An 18,857-nucleotide genomic window follows, 5' to 3' on the forward strand; every position below is an offset into this window, starting at 1 on the left:
TCTCTGGACTCCTCTTTGCATTCCACTAGTCTCTATCCTTCCCTGTTTTCCCTCTTAGCAGTGTGCTTTTTTCAGTCAATTCCCTCTTGCCTCTCAGCCTTTGCCTCCCTCTTGGCCATGTTGTCCTCTTCCCAAAGAAACTGTCTCCTTCTTGTAGAGGTGCTTTCTCTTCCATTCTGATCAGCCTTCTCTTTCACAGACCTTGTCCTCCTGTTTAAGGTTGTAAACTTAAACACATCTGCTTTCTCTCACATACATAACATCTCAAACACATGTTGCTTCTCTCTTGGTTTGCTTTTTCCTTATGTTTTTGTGAATGTTCGTGCTTTTATATGTTTCTTTTCTGTTTTTCTGTGTTCCTCACTTTTTCCTTCCTGCTGTCATCCTGTTGGCTTCTCTTTTTCTTTCTTTCACTTTCCCTGTGTATTTTTCTCTCTTCTGTCTCCAAATACCCACCCTCCCTCCCTCCCTCCTTTGATCTTCCCATTTCCCCACTCTCTTTACCCTCCTTTTACTCTATCTCAGATGTTTTCCCTTTCACATTCACTCTCGCATATGGTCTTCCCTATTTACTTTCTTCACCACTCTCACTCTGCTTCTGACATGCCATTTGTCCCTCTCTCACATGCTTTGACTCTCTTGAGTGTTGTTACTTTGTTTTGCACTTCCCTCTTCTCACTCTTTCTTCTCTCTGCCATTCTTTCCTCCCCTTTGGTTGCTTTTCCATGTCAGACACATTTTTCTACTTTGATGTGCTCACTTTCCCTCTTGCTCATGCTTGCCATCTCTTGCTTGTACTTTCCCTACCCCTGATCTCTTCCCATTCCCATGCCATTCAGGCGCGCTTTTCCTCCCTGATGTGCTCGTTCTCCCCTTTCCTCACAGATTTCTCTCAAAGGGAGCTGAGCAGGTGGTCTTCTTCCTCTCAGCAGCCATTCAGGCACAGGGAGGTGCAGAGGTGCTATCAAAAGAAGGCTCTAAGGAGCATGGTGAACAGGGTGTGGCCTGTGTTTGAGGGAGCAGCGTGGCAGTTTGTGCAGGCAGGGTGGCAGTCATCCTCCTAGTGGAGTTTTTATTTTGTGTTGAGGGTTGGTTGGTTGGTTGGTTGGTTGGTTGGTTGGTTGGTTAGTTTTGGGGTGTTTTCAGCAATGGTCTCTAAACGATGCCATAGCTAGTAAAAGTGTGCCAACCCAAACAGAACCCCCCAACACATCTGTCCATACCCTTTCCTGTAAGGAGTGTTTGAGCCTGTGAGAAGTACCAAAGGATGGATGATGCCTGCCTGCGGTGTGAACACCTGAATGATCTCCCCTGTCTGGTGGTCAAGCTAAGGAGGAAGTTGAAAGACTAAGGAGTATTAGGGAAAGTGAAAGGGAAGTACTGTGGAGTTTCACCCTTCCATCTGTGAGAGAAGCCCACCAGGAGCCAGAGGACTCCTGTGCCTCCTACAATCAGGCAGAAGGAGGAGACCTAGTAGATGGAGGAGGATGGAAATGAGTTCCTTCTTGGGGACTTAATAAAAAATTTTTCCTGACCCTTATTACCTGCCCAGGTGCCACTTCAGAATAGGTATGAGGCCTGGATCCAGAGGGTCAGCCAGATGATATTGAAGAAAATAATCTGCCTGGAGAGCCTCCAGATTACATTTCATCTGTCAGATGGATCACTAGCATTAAAAAGAAAAGTAGTCATAGTAGGTGACTCCCTTCTGAGGGGAGTAGAGGACCCTGTATATTGACCAAACCCATCCTACAGGGAGGTCTGCTGCCTCCTTGGGGCCCGGGTATGGGATATCACCAGGAGACTCCCTGGGCAGATTCAGCCCTCTGATCACCCTCTGCTGATACTCCAGGCTGGCAGTGATCAGACTGAAAAGAGGAGTGTCAGGGCAGTTAAAAGGAACTTCATCACTCTGGGTCAAGTGGTTGGTGGGGTAGAGTGGTGTTCTGCTCAGTCCTTTCAGTGGCGGGGCAAATGATGAAAGGAACATGAGAACCCACATTTTCACCAAGCAGGCTGGTGCCATCAGCAGAATTTTGGGGTTTTTGATCATGGGGCTGCTTTTACACCACATGGCTTGCTGGAGTCAGATGGGCTTCATCTATCTATTAAGGGCAGAAGGTTTCTAGCCCATGAATTGACAGGACTTATTTAGAGGGCTTTCAACTATGTTCAAAGGGGGAAGTAGATGCAACTAAGCTCTCCACAAACAAACCCATGGGTGGTAAGCCTGAGTCAGGGGTGAAATCAGCAGCCCAGTTGAAGTGCATGTACACTAATGTGTGCAGCAAGGGTAACAAACAAGAGGAGCTGGAAGCCATGGTACAGCAGGAAAGCTGTGACTTTGTTGCCATTACAGAAATGTGGTGGGATCGACTTGCATAACTGGAGCGCTGCAATGGATGGCTACAACATCTTAAGAAGGGACAGGAAAGGGAGAAGAGGTGGAAGGGGATAGCCCTGTATGTTAGGGGGGCTCTTTACACCACAGAACTTGAGATTAATGATGATATGGTTGAGTGCCTATGGTTAAGAACCAAGGGAAAGGCCAACAAGGCTGACATCCTGGTGGAAATCTGTTATACACCACCCAACTAGGATTAAGAGGTGGATGATATTTTCTATAGACATCTGGAAAATGTTTCACAATCACCAGCCCTTGTTCTTGTAGGTGCCTTTAACCTTCTGGGAACTCAACACAACAGAGAAGAGGCAGTCTAGGAGGGTTTTAGAGCGTGTGGAGGACAACTTCTTGTCGCAGCTGGTGAGCGAGCCTACCAGCAGCTAGACCTGCTGTTTGCAAACAGAGAAGGGCTGGTGGGAGATGTGGTGGTTGGAGACCACCCAGTGCACAGTGATCATGGAAATTACAGTTTTTATTATTTGGTGAAACAAGGAGCGGGGGGTCAAGTCCACACTGGACTTCCAGAGAGCAGACATTGGCCTATTCAAGAGACTTACTCAGAGAATTCCTTGGGAAGCAGCCCTTAAAAACAAAGGGGTCCAAGATGGATGGGCATGCTTCAAAACAGAAATCTTGAGGGCACAGCAGCAGGCTGTCCCCTATGTGCCAAAAGATGAGCCATCAGGGAAGATAACCAGCCTGGGTGAGCAAAGAACCTGTGAAGGAGCTAAGGAAAAGAAAGAGGGTGTATCACCTTTGGAAGGAGAGTCAGGTGTCTCAGGAAATGTTTAAGGGAAATGTTGCTTATTTGGTCATGTAGAAAAAGAATTAGAGAGCCAAAAGCCCAGTGGGAACTCAATCTGGCCACTTCTGTGAAGGAAAATAAAAAATGTTATTTTTAATACATTAATGGCAAAAGGAGATGCAAGGATAACCTCCATTCTCTATTAGATGTGGGAGGGAATTTAGTAAATAAAGATGATGAAGAGGCAGAGATACTTAACACCTTCTTTGCCTCAATTTTTAACAGAAAGGCAGGTTGTCCTCAGGACAGCTGCCCTCCTGGGCTGGTGGATGGGGACGGGGAGCAGAATGGTCCCCCTGTTATCCAGCAGGAGGCACTCAGAGACCTGCGGAGCCACTTAGATGCTCACAAGTCTATGGGCCCCGGTGGCCATCCCAGGGGCAGGAGGGAGCTGGCAGATGAGCTTGTGAGCCTCTCTCCATCATTTACCTCCCCAGCTCACTGGGGAGGTCCCAGATGACTGGAAGCTGGTCAGTGATGTCCATCCACACAAAGGGCAGGAAGGAAGGTCCAGGACACTGCAGACCTGTCAGCCTGACCTCTGTGCCTGGCAGGAGAATGGCACAGATCATCCCAAGTGTGGTCACGTGGCACCTCCAGGATGGACCAGGGCTCAGATGCAGCCAACATGGATTTAGGAGGGGCAGGTCCTGCCTGACCAACTTGATCTCCTTTTTTAACCAGGTGACCCCACCTGGATGAGGGGAAAGCTGTTAATGTTCTCCACCTGACCTTCAGCAATGCCTTTGACACCATCTCTCCACAGGACTTCCACTCCTGGAAAAAGCTGGCAGCCCATGGCTTGGACAGGAGCACTCTTTGCTGGGTTAGGAACTGGCTGGATGGCTGGGCCCAGAGAGTGGAGGTGAATTGTGTCACATCCAGTGGGTGGGCAGTCACCATGGTGTCCCTCAGGGGTCTGTGCTGGGGTCAGTCCTGTTTCATATCTTCATTGATGATCAGGACAAGGGGATTGAGTTCACCATCAGTAAATTTGCAGATGACATCAAGCAGGGAGCAATTATTGATCTGTTAGAGGGTAGGAGGGCTCTGCAGAGAGACCTGGACAGGCTGGATAGATGGGCCGAGTCCAAGGATATGAGGTTTAACAAGTCCAAGTTCCAGGTCCCAGACCTGAGTCACAACAACCCCTTGCAGCACACAGGCTGGGGATGGTGTGGCTGGACAGGGCCCAGGCAGAAAGGGACCTGGGGGTGCTGGTCCACAGCCGGCTGGACATGAGCCAGCAGTGTGCCCTGGGGGCCAAGAAGGACAAGGGCACCCTGGCCTGTGTCAGGAATAGTGTGGCCAGCAGGAGCAGGGAGGTCATTCTGCCCCTGTGCTCAGCACTGGTGAGGGCACACCTCGAGTGCTGTGTCCAATTCTGGGCCCCTCAGTTTAGGGAGAATGTTGAGATGCTTGAATGTGTCTAGAGGGAGGCAATGAGGCTGGTGAATGGTCTGGGACACAGGTCCTGTGAGGAATGGTGGGGGAGCTGGGTTTGTTTAGCCTGGAAAAAAGGAGGCTCAGGGAAGACCTTACCTCTCTCTACAACTGCCTGAAAGGTGTTTGTAACCAGATAGGTCTCTTCTCCCCAGCAACAACTGACAGAAGGAGAGGACACAGTCTTAAGCTGCGCATGGGGAAGATAAGATTAGCTGTCAGAAAAAAAAAATTCACTGAAAGAGTGATTGGGCACTGGAACTATCTGCCCAGGAGGTTGGTGAATGCACTGTCCTTAGACATGTTTAAAGAAAGACTGGATGTGGCGCTCAGTGCCATGGTTTAGTTGATGAGGTGGTGTTAGTTCATAGGTTGGACTTGATGACCTCAAAGGTCTTTTCCAACCTAGTTAATTCTGTGATTCTGTGATTCTCCCTAAGTATCCCTCTCTTTTCCCTTTGTTATCCCTTTCCCTTTGGCTCTGTCATTTGCCTCTTCTACTTTTTTTCCATCACACTTGCCCTTTCACAGGCTTCCCACACCCTTTTCCTCTCTGTGTGTCTTTTACCCATGTGTGGTGCACCTATCTGTCTCAACAGCTTCCCTCTCAGATGCATCCTCCTCACTCTCATGTGTTTCCTCTCTCACATAAATTCTGCCTGTCATGCTTACATTATCTCCCATGTATGCTTTTTCTTGCTTGCTGTTCTCATTCTCTGGCACTGCCCTCTCTTACGTGTATTGCTATTCTCCATTTCTGTGTCTTCCTTCCTCTCTTGTGTGCTTTCTGTCTCATAAAATTACCCTTCCTGTTTGCACTTTCAATGCCACTTGTGCTTTCTGTCTTGTCTAGTGTCATTGTTCCCTGTCTCGCTGTCACTATACCTTTGTCTTGTTGCTTCTCTTTTTCTCTAGCTTTTTCTCTCTCCTCATTTCCCTCTTTCTTATTGTCCTCAGTTCCCCCTTACTTCTCTCTTTCTTCAACTTCCACCCTCTGTCACTTGCCTCGTCTTTCTCACACACTTTCCCAGCAGTATATGATTAGCAAATCCTTCTCACCTGCCGTGCCTCTCTGTCATGTGCTTCCCCATAACTTTTCATGATTTATTGATGTCATGTTCTGTTCACCTTGCACTTTCTCACACCTCTTCCCCATCTTCACCTCATCCATATTCCCTCTGTCACACACATCTTCCTGCATGCTCTCATTCAGTTTTATTGTCTGTCTGGTATGTGATTTTTGTCTTGGACGTGCACTTTGTGCTCACTCTCTAATGCTTTGCTTTCCTTGCATGCTTTTTCTTCCCCTTGTGCTATACTGTTTCCTTTTTTTATCTTGTGTTAAGTCTTTCTCTCTCACTAACCTCCTCTCTCACACTTTCTCACCTTTCTCACATTTTTCCTCTTGGATTTCCCTTTTGCTTATCCTTCCAGCCTCTGGCTAATGCTTCCCCCCCCTAGCTTGCTACCTCCCTCTCTATTGCTCTCTGGCCTTGTCCCACTTGCTGCCCTTCACACTTCCTCTAGCTTTACATTTCTCACAGTATGTTTCTCTCTCTGTCATATGCCCTTACTGCTGTCCTCAGTGTTCATGTCCTCTCTCTTGAGTGTGCATTTTCACTGTCTTGGATGCTCTTTGACCCCTTCGCTTGCATGTCTTCACTCATTTGTGTGTATCATCTTTCTCTTGCACACCGTTGCCCTCTGTCCCTTTGCTCTTCTGCTGCCCCCCTTTCTTGCATTGCTATACAAAGCACACAGTTCTCCTCTCCTCTGCTTGTACTTCTCTTACTCCTACTGTCAATTTCCTGTGCCCCTTTCCTCCCTCTCTCTCATGCTACCCCTTTTCATCTTTTATTATCCCTTTTGCTTTCCCTTCTCCCTTCTTTCTCTTTCTCTTGTTTTGCTTCCTCTTGCATGATTTCTTGTTTGTCTCCATCTTCCCCACACTTTTCCCTCTATCATGGGCTCTCTCACTTTGCCACCTTGTAGTTTTCTCCTTTGCATGCTTCATGTCACTCACTTGCACTTTAGCCCCTGCACATGCTATCACTTTTGGTTGTGCTTCTTGTGTGTCTCTCACTCAGTAGCACTTCTCTCACTGTCTACTTGCTAGTTCCCTCTCTCTGCATTTCTCTCTCCCATAATTTAATTCATCTTGCTGCCCCCTCACTTACCCTCCAAAATTCACCCTAACACTCCTTCTCTTGCTTCCTTACTCTTGCCTCTCACACACCTTGGCACTCACTGGCATACACAGGTTCTGTCACTCCCACATGCTCCTTACCCATCAGTCTGTCTCTCCTGGAGTCTTTCCCTCTCCCTTCACCCCTCTCTGGACATCCCTTCCCTCCCACCCACTGTACCTTTGGCTCCCCCTATCAGACATCTTTCACCTTCTTACCCTCTTTTACTTTTTCACACACTCTATCACTTTCTTCCTTGCTTTCTCACACTTGCCTCACAGAGCTTCTTCCCTTTCTACCATGCTTGTCTTGCCTCCTGCTCTTCTGCATATGCCTTTCCCTATCCCTATGGCACTCCTTACATGTTTTTTTTCTTTCCTTGTGGGTTGTCTCACATATTTTGTTTCTCTTTTGTACTTCATTGCCTTTATTGCTTTCTCTTGACCACATTTAGTTTCAGTTGAGCAGTATCCCAATCTCTCTTGCTTGTACTTTTCTAATTACTTGCACACTGCCTTTTCTTACCCATGTCTTCACTTGCTCTTTCACTTCCCCTCTTCTCTTTTGCTCATGCTTTCTGTCTCACTTTCACACATTCCATCCCTCTTTCACACATTCTATCCCTGTTTGTTTTTATGCTTTCCTTTTAGTTAATGCTTTCAATTCCTAGAATTCTGTATCATGGCTTTACCTTGTTGCATGTGCTTTTCCTTTGGTCTGCTGCAGTTTTCCTTGCTTGCTCTTGTACACTTTGCTCCCTTGTGTATGCTACCCTGCCCTCTCTGCCTCATACTCTGTTGTTGATTTACTCATTTTTTAAGTTTCTACTGCCTTGCATGCATGCTTTCCTTCTCTCTCTATAGTGTGTCCCCCTTTTCTGCATGTGTTTTTCCTCTCTGGTACACTTTCCCCATCTCACAGTCTTATGCTTCCTCTCTATTGCTTTTACTTTCCCTCTCCTGGGCACGCTTTCCCTCCCTTATGCAGCCATTTTCCTCCTTTCCAGTGCTGACTTGGAAACCTTCCATCTCATTTGTGCACTTTCCTGCTCTGTCACATGCTTGTGATTCCACATGTGTATTCCTAATAAAATTATCTTCTATGTAAATTCTCTCTCATTTTTTCATCCATTTTCCCATGCCTGTCCCCTCTCTGACACCTTTCCATTCTTTCTGTTACACCTTTCCTCTCTCTTGTGCACATACTTTCTCATCTTTTCTCTGGCGTCCCCATATGCTCACACCCACAGACACATTCAGTGTGTTCCTGGTATGCTTTCCCTCCTTTACCCTGTTGTTTTTCATCTTTCTCCCATACTTCTCTCATGTACTTTCTTTTCTTCAGTTTCTTGCTCTATTGTGTGCATTCGCCCTCTGACAGGCTCTTTCACTTTCCCATACACACTTTACCTCTGATTTGCTCAAGTGTCCCTTGTCTCTACTGTGGATGTTTATCACTTTTACACTCTCTTGGTCTTTCTCAGTCAACATATGTTCCCCACTTGTTCCTCCCTTCCTCCCTTCCTCCCTTCCTTCCTTCCTTCCTTCCTTCCGCCACTTCCGCCACTTCCGCCACTTCCGCCACTTCCGCCACTTCCGCCACTTCCGCCACTTCCTTCCGCCACTTCCTTCCGCCACTTCCTTCCTTCCTTCCTTCCGCCACTTCCTTCCGCCACTTCCTTCCTTCCTTCCGCCACTTCCTTCCGCCACTTCCTTCCGCCACTTCCTTCCGCCACGTCCTTCCTTCCTTCCGCCACTTCCTTCCGCCACTTCCTTCCGCCACTTCCTTCCGCCACTTCCTTCCTTCCGCCACTTCCTTCCTTCCGCCACTTCCTTCCTTCCGCCACTTCCGCCACTTCCTTCCTTCCTTCCGCCACTTCCTTCCGCCACTTCCTTCCGCCACTTCCTTCCTTCCGCCACTTCCTTCCTTCCTTCCGCCACTTCCTTCCGCCACTTCCTTCCGCCACTTCCTTCCGCCACTTCCTTCCTTCCGCCACTTCCTTCCTTCCGCCACTTCCTTCCTTCCGCCACTTCCTTCCGCCACTTCCTTCCTTCCGCCACTTCCTTCCTTCCGCCACTTCCTTCCTTCCGCCACTTCCTTCCGCCACTTCCTTCCTTCCGCCACTTCCTTCCTTCCGCCACTTCCGCCACTTCCGCCACTTCCGCCACTTCCGCCACTTCCTTCCACCATTTCCTTCCGCCACTTCCTTCCTTCCGCCACTTCCTTCCTTCCGCCACTTCCTTCCTTCCGCCACTTCCTTCCGCCACTTCCGCCACTTCCTTCCACCACTTCCTTCCTTCCGCCAGTTCCTTCCGCCACTTCCTTCTTTCCGCCACTTCCTTCCTCCCTCCCTCCCTCCCGCCACTTCCTTCATTCCACCACTTTCTCCCTCCTCCTTTCCCTTCTGCAAATTAACAACTGCAATCTTCTGAAAGTTGTGTTCTGTCTGTTTACATTTTCTGTCTCAGAGCCATTACAATTACAGTATCACCAAAACTAGGGCATGAAAAATCCTGTTCTGATTTGTCTGTCTTCTCAGCTGGGGTCCAAAGAGGAGGAGGGTCTGCAGCTACTAATCAAGGTATCTTCATAAAACATCAGATTAATCTTGCAATTAATTACATTTTGTTCAGTGTTCCTTCTGCACTTAATGATATTAGCAGTGTTTCATCTTTTCCATCCTTGCAGAGGTCTTAGGTCTATAGATCATGCTGTAATCCATTTTGCTTCCCAGAGGAGGTATGTGGGGCTCTGCAGTCTTTATCCCAATGCTGAGCATTGCTCTTAAAAGTAATTTGGACAAAGCTGAATTACTAAGAAGTCCAACACTCCTATAAACTTGCCTAAGTAAAAAGTGTGTATAACACTTGGGCTTAGTAAGAATATCCCTGTGTAATCCCAGAAGGCATCTCATTGCACAAGAAGGAATAAAAAGTCTCTGAGGATGAATATGCTGTGCATTGTGCTAGAAAAAGCTGTGAAGAAAGTTGGGAGCAGTATTCTGATACAATGCATGAATGCACAGTTCACTGAAGAAATTATTCCATTGCCCCTTTCTCTTCAGTATTTTGCATATTCCTCCCTATTTATTCTGAAACAGATTAGAGCATAGTACCAACTTTGTTTCCTCTCTTAAATCAGCAAGAGCTGCGTGATGATGTTGGACTCTGAGTTGTTTATTGCTGCTACTCAAGCACAAGCAGAGTCATTCAGAAGAGCGCAGCTGGAAAGAGAGAGTCATACTTGCAGAGCTTTGCTTATATACCTCTTTATTGTCCCTATTATACCTCTTTACCTCTATACCTCTTATACCTATTTATTGTAGCAATGTTTCTAGATATAACCTGTACTTTTGCTGGTATTGGCCTAGTCCTACTATTCTTACAAGTTTTTTTCCTTTTTCTCCATTACTTTACTGTTCTCCTCTGTTCCATGACCAACATAACTTCTTGGTTCTGGTAGCTATGGATAGGACTGTGCATGACATACTTCATTCTGCATTTATCTAGGATTTTTCTATCTTCTCTTCTCACACCTTTTCTTGAAGTTAACAAATTCTTATTGAATGTGTGTATTACTGGGATGGCAGGAGTAATTTGAGGAGAGAACTGTTATTTTATTTAAGTCGTAAGTTTAAAAATAGTTACTGTAGTGGAAAAACACAAGAAAGAATTGAGTCTGCCCTCAGTGCAGAAGAGTGAGAATTGCTTCGCAGAACCACAAGACACCCCAGGTTGGAGATGCCCTTAAAAGATCATCTGGTCCAACCTTTTCTGGGAAGAGGAGCATCCATGAGATTATCTAGCATGCTGTCCAGTCTTGTCTTGAGAATTTGCAATGAGGGGAACTCTACCAGATCCCTGGCAAGATTGTATCTGTGAGTGATAGTTCTCACTATAGAACGTATCTTTTTCATACTGAGATGAAACCTCTCCCAGTGCTGCTTGTACCCATTGCCCTATATTTTCTCCACCTGGTGAGGGAAGCATCTCCATCCTTTGTTGCCATCTTGAAATAATAAAGTACAGGAATGCTGTGATGAAGTCTCCCTGAGCCTTCTCCATGAAGAAGAGACTTAACTTCTAATGTCTTATGTTGTACAATTCTTTCATGCTCTTGAGTACTTCTTTAGAGCCCCTCCAGCCTGTCCATGTCTTTTTGGAAGGGTGGGGAACAGAACTGAGCAGGTATGGCCTGACAAGCACTCAGTAGAGTTGGGATAACCACATCTCTCCCTGCTAGTAGTGCCCTCGAGAATGCAGCCCAGACCGTGATTTGCCTGTTGCTGCAGCAGTGCTCTGCTGACTTGTGTTTAGCTTGTTTTCCCTGGTACCCCCAGGTCCCTTTTGGCAGCGCTATTTCCCAGTCACGTGCATCCTAGCCCACAACCCGGGTGCAGGACTTTGTGAAACTTCATAGAGGTCTTGATCAGATCTCTCTGTGAGACAGCTCTCCCTTCTACTCTGTCCACTTCAACGCCCAGTTTAGTGCCCAACAGCACATTAGCAAAGGTGTTTTCAAGTCCTACCCTCTAGACATAATTAATCCAGAATTAATCATGTATTTATGAAAATGTTCAGTCATTTGGGGCTCAGTAGCATTCACTGTGATACCCTACTTGTGACTGACTGCCACAGTGAGTAAAAAACACAGATTACCACCTATTCTGGCCTTGCTGGCCGGTTTCCTATCCACGCTTAAATAAATCGTGCTTTACCTTTCTAGAAGTGCCTTGTGTCACTGTCAATATGTCTTGTTATACTGCTATATTTTAACATGTTACATTTGAATTTAATTGAATAACTTGGACACTAACAGTCTGTGTTAAATTTCTTCAGATCCCATCTGTCAATAACAATTGTCGGATGCAATTTTTCTTTACACCTTTAGCTAAGGTCATGAAGAATAACTGTTTGTTTACAAAGATGGGCAGGAAATTGTGCAGATGCACCTTAATAGAAAATCAACCTGTGAATTTCCTTGTTTTTCCTTGCATGTATGACGCCGTTGTAAAATGCTTCAGGTTTTTTTCCTACTGGAAACTTTATGAAGTGTTCAGTGAATTTTGGAAGAATCATCACAGGAAATTGACTGATGCTGGGCTTTGAAATATTTAGGGTTTGTGTTTTGCTTGTTAGGGTAGTTTGGTTATACCTTGCTGCAGTAAAATCTGGGACAGTGACAAAGGAGTAGACTGACTTGGTTTAGTGGTTTTTTTGTTTTTGTCTTTTTTGTTTTGTTTTGGTTTTTGTGGTTTTTTTTGTTTTATTTTGTTTTTTGGTTTGGTTTGGTTTTTTCAGAGTTTTTTCAGGGTTTTTTTTTTGTGTGTGTATGTTTTTGTTTTGGGTTCTTTGTGTGTGTATGTGGTTTTCTCGTTTTGTTTTGTTGGGTTTTTTTTTTTTGCTTATTTTGCTGACATGAAGCTCACAGCACAACTGATTATGCCAACAGTGAGAACCAGAAAAAACATTGATACAATTCTACTTTTCATACTCTTGATGCTGGAATCAAGAGAATTGAAGTTTTAAGTCCTAATAGCTTTTTACAGCTAAGTCTGTGTGAGAACCTGCTGAACTCTGTACTACAATCCACATGTCCTACAATCCCCTGTAACTTACTGCCACAGACATGATCTTGCTCAGGTAGTTGTGCCTTCTCTGCCTTTCTTACTGGGAAAAAAATGCAGAGGGCAGAGAAAAATCAGTCCTCCCCAAGTTCCTCATTTCCATGGCAGCAGAATACACTTTACAGCCCTTTTACCTTGCTGGCAAGCACCATTTTTGACATCTATCCGTTGATAGGGTGTGGTGACAAAAATCGTGACTTCATAGCATTAAAACTGTGGTTCTGATTGGTAGTTTCTACCAGAATTAATCATGTAAATTTCCAGAGGACTCTTGGTTCCTTTGGAACTGCTAAATATATAAAGTGTTTTTCCATGAAAACGTGGGATTGTGTTCTATAATCTAAAATAGTGTTGTAGAATTATACTAAGTGAGAATGGGACATGTGGGAGAGATACAGCAAATTTGTTCTTGCTGCTGAACTGATTGATACTTGATACTCTGCTTAGATCAGAGAAACTGCAGATACACATTGCAGATACACTAAGATGATGGAGAAATTTGGAATGCTACACAGCTTGTTTCTGAGTGCAACCCTTCATTAGTATGTATGGGGCAGATGAACAAAATCCTGAGTACTTTTCAGAGGGCACTAAACAGGGAGATCTTTGAAACTGCAAAATGCCTAGAAAGAGAAGTGCCACTTAATACTGTAGAAGATGTTAATACAGTAAGAATTGCCTTCAAATAGTCAAATTCAGGATCTCCAGTAGAAGATAACTTAGGCAGTGATGTTCAACTAGAAAAGGGGGAGTGGAAGGGCAGAAATGCTAGAGGGTAACTTGCATTGAAAGGACTCAGCACATTCACAGTGAAACCCTCCAGAGTGACCCTCCTCTTCCAGCCCCAGAAGAGCGACAATACTAGGGTATTCCACCTGCATATGCCTGCATGTTTCTATGCTGTTTATTTGGTGTGGTGTGTTGGAAAAAGGGTTGGAACACTGTAAACACTGTAAAGATTGTTTTAAAATTCCTTGTGGATGCATTTGTAGGACTAGTGGAGATGTTTTTCTTGATTTTTAAGCTACAAAACTTATTGCCACCAGCTGCCAAGTATTCTGTACAACTAAAAGACATGTTTTCACAAGAAAATAGTGGTTTGGGTTATTTTGTTTTGTGGGGGTTTTTCAGAGTGGATTTTTTTTTTTTTTACATTGTAGTTTTTTTTCTTTTTGCAAGACTTGTATTACTGAGTGGCACCTTAGAGATGGATTGAGAGGTGAAAAATTTGTTGATGGAACATCTACTATTAGGGTTCAGAATATCAAAAGAAGTGGTAAACCTATTAATATAACAGTTTCTTGGGCATATTTTACTACACATTAAATATTTTCTGTTAAGAGACAGTTTTTGCTGAAAGCCAATGTTTTCTAGACCATACTTAATGTTTGCATTCTAATTGCAGCACGTCTAGTGATTTTAATCTGTAGTGTTCTTTGCTTCAGAACTCTCCAAAAACATTTTTTCTGGGATCTCACATGAGGTTTGGATATGCTTTGTCATCTGTAACACATATGGATCTCTCTTTCAAGTCCCCATAAGCTGACTTTCTAGATGAGATGATTATTAGAAGCTGAGTATTCCTTTTTGTTACTCCTGCATTGTGCAGAGGCCTTAATAGTGGGCTGTTTTTGTCATAACATGGAGGTAGTTTATACCTATCTGTACTCTACTCCTTTAAATAATGAAAGGTATTAATTGCTGAATATTGGAATATGAATCCCAATATAACCAGTTAGATGGTGCCTGGGCCAGTTCTGACCCTCGCTGCTGGGCCAAAGGTAGCACTGTGGTGTTTTACCCCAGAGATACCTTGGCTGAGAGTGCAGCGGGGCACAGGCGCAAGTCCAGGCTTGTCAGGACTCCGTTTACCTCAGGGGAGAGCTTCTGGCGATGGTGAAGAGAAGGAAGGAGTGGATTCTGCCAGAGGGTTATATCCAGATGTTTATTCCATGGGTGCAGAGGTCTGCACTGGGACAATTCCTCCAACAGAATAGAGGCCACATGGTCTCATTAACATTTTAAGCTCAGGGCAGGGGAAGGGGAGGGGACAGGTGAGCCACCAACCAGGTGAAGGGGCAGGGTCTCAAGGGACTAGGGACACCTATCACACGACGCCTTGCTGGTATGTTAGCCTGATTGACAGGGCACACTCGGCGAGGGGCGAGGGGGAAGGGAGAAGGTAAAACAGGACATTGCAACACACCGCAACAGCTGAAGAACGACTCAGTGTGGATTAGTTACAGTTTGATACTTTAGATGTGTCCTGTAGTCTTCAATTATTTTAATTGAAACAGCGCTGAGAATTTGCAAGGTTATTCATTACTGGCTGGTCCAGATCATAAACATGAGCATACATGGGTGGCATCCCACAGACAGCTTTCTCTGTTCTTCTGGTGAATTAGTTTGGAGTAACTCAGAAACTGGTGGAACTAGTGGATTGTCATGGTCATGTTATCAGTAGCTGCCTAATCCATGGATGCTGCCTTCCTTGTGGCCTAGAGATGCTGTGTGCACTGTGTCTGTAGAATGAGAAGAAGGAGCACACAAAGGACATTGCAAATTTTGTCCCTGGCCAAAGAAAGAGAAAAGGATTATGATGTGCTAAGTTGTTGCCTTAGGATCAGGCCAGGTAGGTCTCACTGCTTCTGCTCAGTCACTGCAGTGCTCTGTCCGCAATGATGCATGTGTGAACGCTTTCACCAGCTCTGAGATAAACCCAGTTATTCTGCTGCTGAACCCCACTAACAGTTTAACTTTGTGGATACAGTGTGCTTTTGCTGCCTTCTCTAAATTGCACCACTGAGTTATACAGCAAAACTGTCCAAGTTTTCCCTCTAAAGGTATGTGTCAGTGTTATCTTGAGAAGTAAAGTGAGTGCTGAGAGCTTTTCTAAGTAGAGGTATCCTGTAAGTAGAAAACAGTTAGCTGTTTTTATGATATCAGAATACAGAAAGAATTGGATCATTGACCTGGAGGTTCATCTATATGATCTATCAAGTGCATTTTTTAACTCTAGAAAATATTTTTAAAAATGCGTGTTTGTCTGACTGGAAAGCCATTTCCTCTGTTTATTCAGTGGTCATCTGACTATTACAAATACTATTTTACTACAAATACTGTTTTAACTCATATCAGCATCAAAACAGCTAAGACTGAGTGAACTGAACTTTGTTTAATCTTTGTGAATAAAATCAGTTATTAAATCTAAAGTTGGTTATTTACACAAGCTCACTGAAGATTAAGATAGTTATGCAGAAGCTATCACAAGCTCACTCACAAGTCTCAGTTTTCTTGGCTAAGCAGCAATGGCAGTAGTTTTCTGTGAACGGAATATATGTTTTTCAGTCATTCATGCCTGCTGTTCTTGATTTTAAAACTCTGCTTTCATTACCTGTTCTTCCTTCTACTGAAAGCCTTGGGAATTTAGATCTTGACTTCACTTGAAAACACGGCTGTATCCAAGTTATTTTTATTTTAAAAATAAGAAGTTTAATGGTTTATGTAAAATACTGCGTTCTGTAGCTTACTTAGTCATAAGTAACTAATTAACATCTTGCAGAAGTGCTATAGCCATGTTAAATTTTTATTACTTGGAACAAGATTAGAATTAAAAACTGGGAGGAGCAGAACAGATTCTCAGATCAGGATTTCGCTGTAAAACATATCCACTCTTTGCCAGTGTGTTCTTTTGGGAACTGCTTATGTAAAATATTTTGATGGGGAGAGGAAAATGTTCGCTTATTATTCCAGTGAAATAGTTTTTTCCTTCCTTTTGTCTGAAGGGGTAAACATCTGAATTTAGTGTGAATTAATCTCAGCAGATGTATTTTGGGGAAATTGGACAGGGGCCAACCCAGCATTGCTTTGAGTTAGTGCCTCAGGAGAGAGAGGACAATCAAAGTGCAGAAAACCTCACTTCCATTTTCATCTGACTCTTGTCACCCACCAAAATAATCGATGTGGCAAATATGGTCCATGTAAGTTACATGGGGCAGACATTTCTTGGGATGCAGTGGACCCAGCTGAGCTAAGCACCTGTGACAGGAATGCAGTGTATCACTCTTGTGAGCCTTAGAATATGGTATTTGGAGAATGTTATGTTAGTTAGCTTTGTGAAGCTTTCCAATAGCACGGTTTTTATGTTGTTCTGTACAATGTTGCTGGCTACAGGGGCAGTGGTGCACTCTGACAAGTTTAATGCCCTTTATGAGGGGGCTGCATGCTCCATCTGATTGTCTGTTGAACTGGTTAGAAGCTTTGTGAGAAGTACTGTTGTCCTCTCTTCCTCCTACCATTCAGGTTTGGTGGAATGGCACTATAAATCCAACCGGAGACAAAGCGGTCTTGAAAACTGCTTAATGGAAACTTTGACAATTAGAATAAAATACATTAAAGTACAAAACAATCTAAGGTTGAAGTGAACTACTGGGCACCTTTATTGTAATCTATGCTTACATCTGATGTACATGTTATAGGATATATAGAGGTGACAAGAACAAATTTTATTGCTTCATCATTGCATTAACAATCAGTTTTCTAAAACAAAGTGGAGATCTCTGAATACTCCTTGTGCTGTGAAGTAATGCTGAAGAGGGGAGGAACTCAGGTGTCTTTTCTGAGTTTGCCTGAGAATGACGTCCCGTGTTTTGTTCCCAGGAACTCTGCAGCAGTGGGTCACGGCTGTTTCTGCTACGCTCTGATGCGTTCCATCCCCGTTGCCATCTACGTTGTTTTGGTGACAGGTCTGCGCTACCACCTGTTCATATGGAGCGTCTTCTCGCCAAAGCTCCTCTACGAGGGAGTGCATGTGTTCATCACAGCTGCTGTCTGCCTGTTCTTCACAACAATGGATCAGAACCACTCCTACAAAGTGCAAGACTGAAAATGGGTGTGTGGTGTGTGGTTCTGCATTGCAATGTCCACTGTGCCACTGGATTGGAAGAAGGAAAATACTGGCTTTAAATTGTTGTGGAGATTTTGAAGAGTAAATTGTTAAAAGAGTTGTTTATTTTAGTCAAGATCAGTCTTGTGTTAAAACTGAGCTTGCTATAGAAATGTTGAATTGAAATAAACTGTCTTTTCAAGGATACCTTTTGTTCTATAGCTGTCATTATAGCACTTTCCAAATAACAGAATGGTGATATTACATGTTTTGAATTTGAAAATGTACATCTTGATATAAAGACAGACCAGTGCCTCGTAGGCACAGAAGAAATCCTGTGTGCATATAATTTTTTTACTTTCTTAGACTACAGAATCCTAAAAATGTGCAGGATTTCTAGGTGCTGTTCAAAAGATCCTGAATCCATTAGCTTCCGGGGATTTTTGTGTTTGTTTTCTTTCTAGAGGATGCGTTGAAACTTTTATTGTACAGACATCCCAGGTAAGAGGTTTTGTTTTGCATAAGCAGCAAGCATTTCTGTTTAAAAGCAGCATTTTTCTTTGTAGGATGAGTGCCATCATTGTTTGTAATGGATTTCGATCTGCACTTCAGACACTGAATAAGAAACACTTATGGTCTAACAAAGTAATGAATCTTTTATGGAGTCCATTCACGGCTAAAATGTTGTTTCTTCTTATCAATGTATAAATGATAAATCAGGTTGGTGCTGCTATGCTGAACATTTGATCATGTTTTCCACACATGGGTACAGAGTTTTGGGCAGTAAACAGGAAAACAGTTTAATGGATTAAGTTAGCAGCAGAATAAAATGTGTAAAAGGTGTGTTTGCAGTTTGCATCACCACCCCCCTAGTGACCTGTCTGGCCATCTCACTTGAATTAATTTCTGTAATTTCTGTAATTGCTGTAATTAATTTCTAACAATGTTGTTTTTCCTTGGTTCTGTAAAGAAGATACATGTGAACGACTATGCTGACTGTCAGTATTCATGTGGGGTCTTTTTACTTCTTAGTTTTGTCCATGTTTTGTCCATCAAGTTACTCTATATTTGAGGTATATCAGAATAGAAGCAGACGTTTTAACTTTTGTTACAAATATGGAAAAATAAAGCTTTCAAGACCGATATAGCTGACAGCACAGTTACTTTTTGTCTCATGTTACAGATAATGCAGATCTCAAAATGTAGGCCTTTAGTTTTTATACATTAATACTAGGCCATCTTGATTACTCATAATGAAATATTTTTTCAGGCTATAAAACGACTAAAATTTTCAATATACTGGCAGCATATTGCTCATTACCTGAAGGAGAGAATACTCCATCTTAATGTCCTTTACTGTGACCTGCTGGAAGATTGAAAATTAAATACTTCTAATAAATCAAATTTTACTGGCAATTATGGTTATTTAAACCAGTTTGTATTTGTGAATGTGCATCTACCATTTTCCCAATTCTCAATTTTTTTTTGGTTACCTGCTGGCTAGCTGC

General features: G+C 43.7%; 1 protein-coding gene across 2 annotated transcripts in view; it reads left to right on the plus strand.

The window, feature by feature from the left end:
• PIGG (phosphatidylinositol glycan anchor biosynthesis class G (EMM blood group)) overlaps positions 1-18,492 on the plus strand; it is an 80,111-nt gene extending 61,619 nt beyond the window's left edge. For both annotated transcript variants that reach the window (XM_014266506.3, XM_074532584.1), the window contains one exon: positions 17,124-18,492. In XM_014266506.3, the coding sequence (XP_014121981.1) occupies positions 17,124-17,349 (226 nt within the window). In that variant the 3' untranslated portion in view covers positions 17,350-18,492. The remainder of the gene's footprint in view (positions 1-17,123) is intronic.
• Positions 18,493-18,857: the final 365 nt, after the last annotated feature.

This window comes from Zonotrichia albicollis, chromosome Z (genome assembly GCF_047830755.1).
Source record: "Zonotrichia albicollis isolate bZonAlb1 chromosome Z, bZonAlb1.hap1, whole genome shotgun sequence".
In the NCBI taxonomy this organism is placed as follows: domain Eukaryota; kingdom Metazoa; phylum Chordata; class Aves; order Passeriformes; family Passerellidae; genus Zonotrichia; species Zonotrichia albicollis.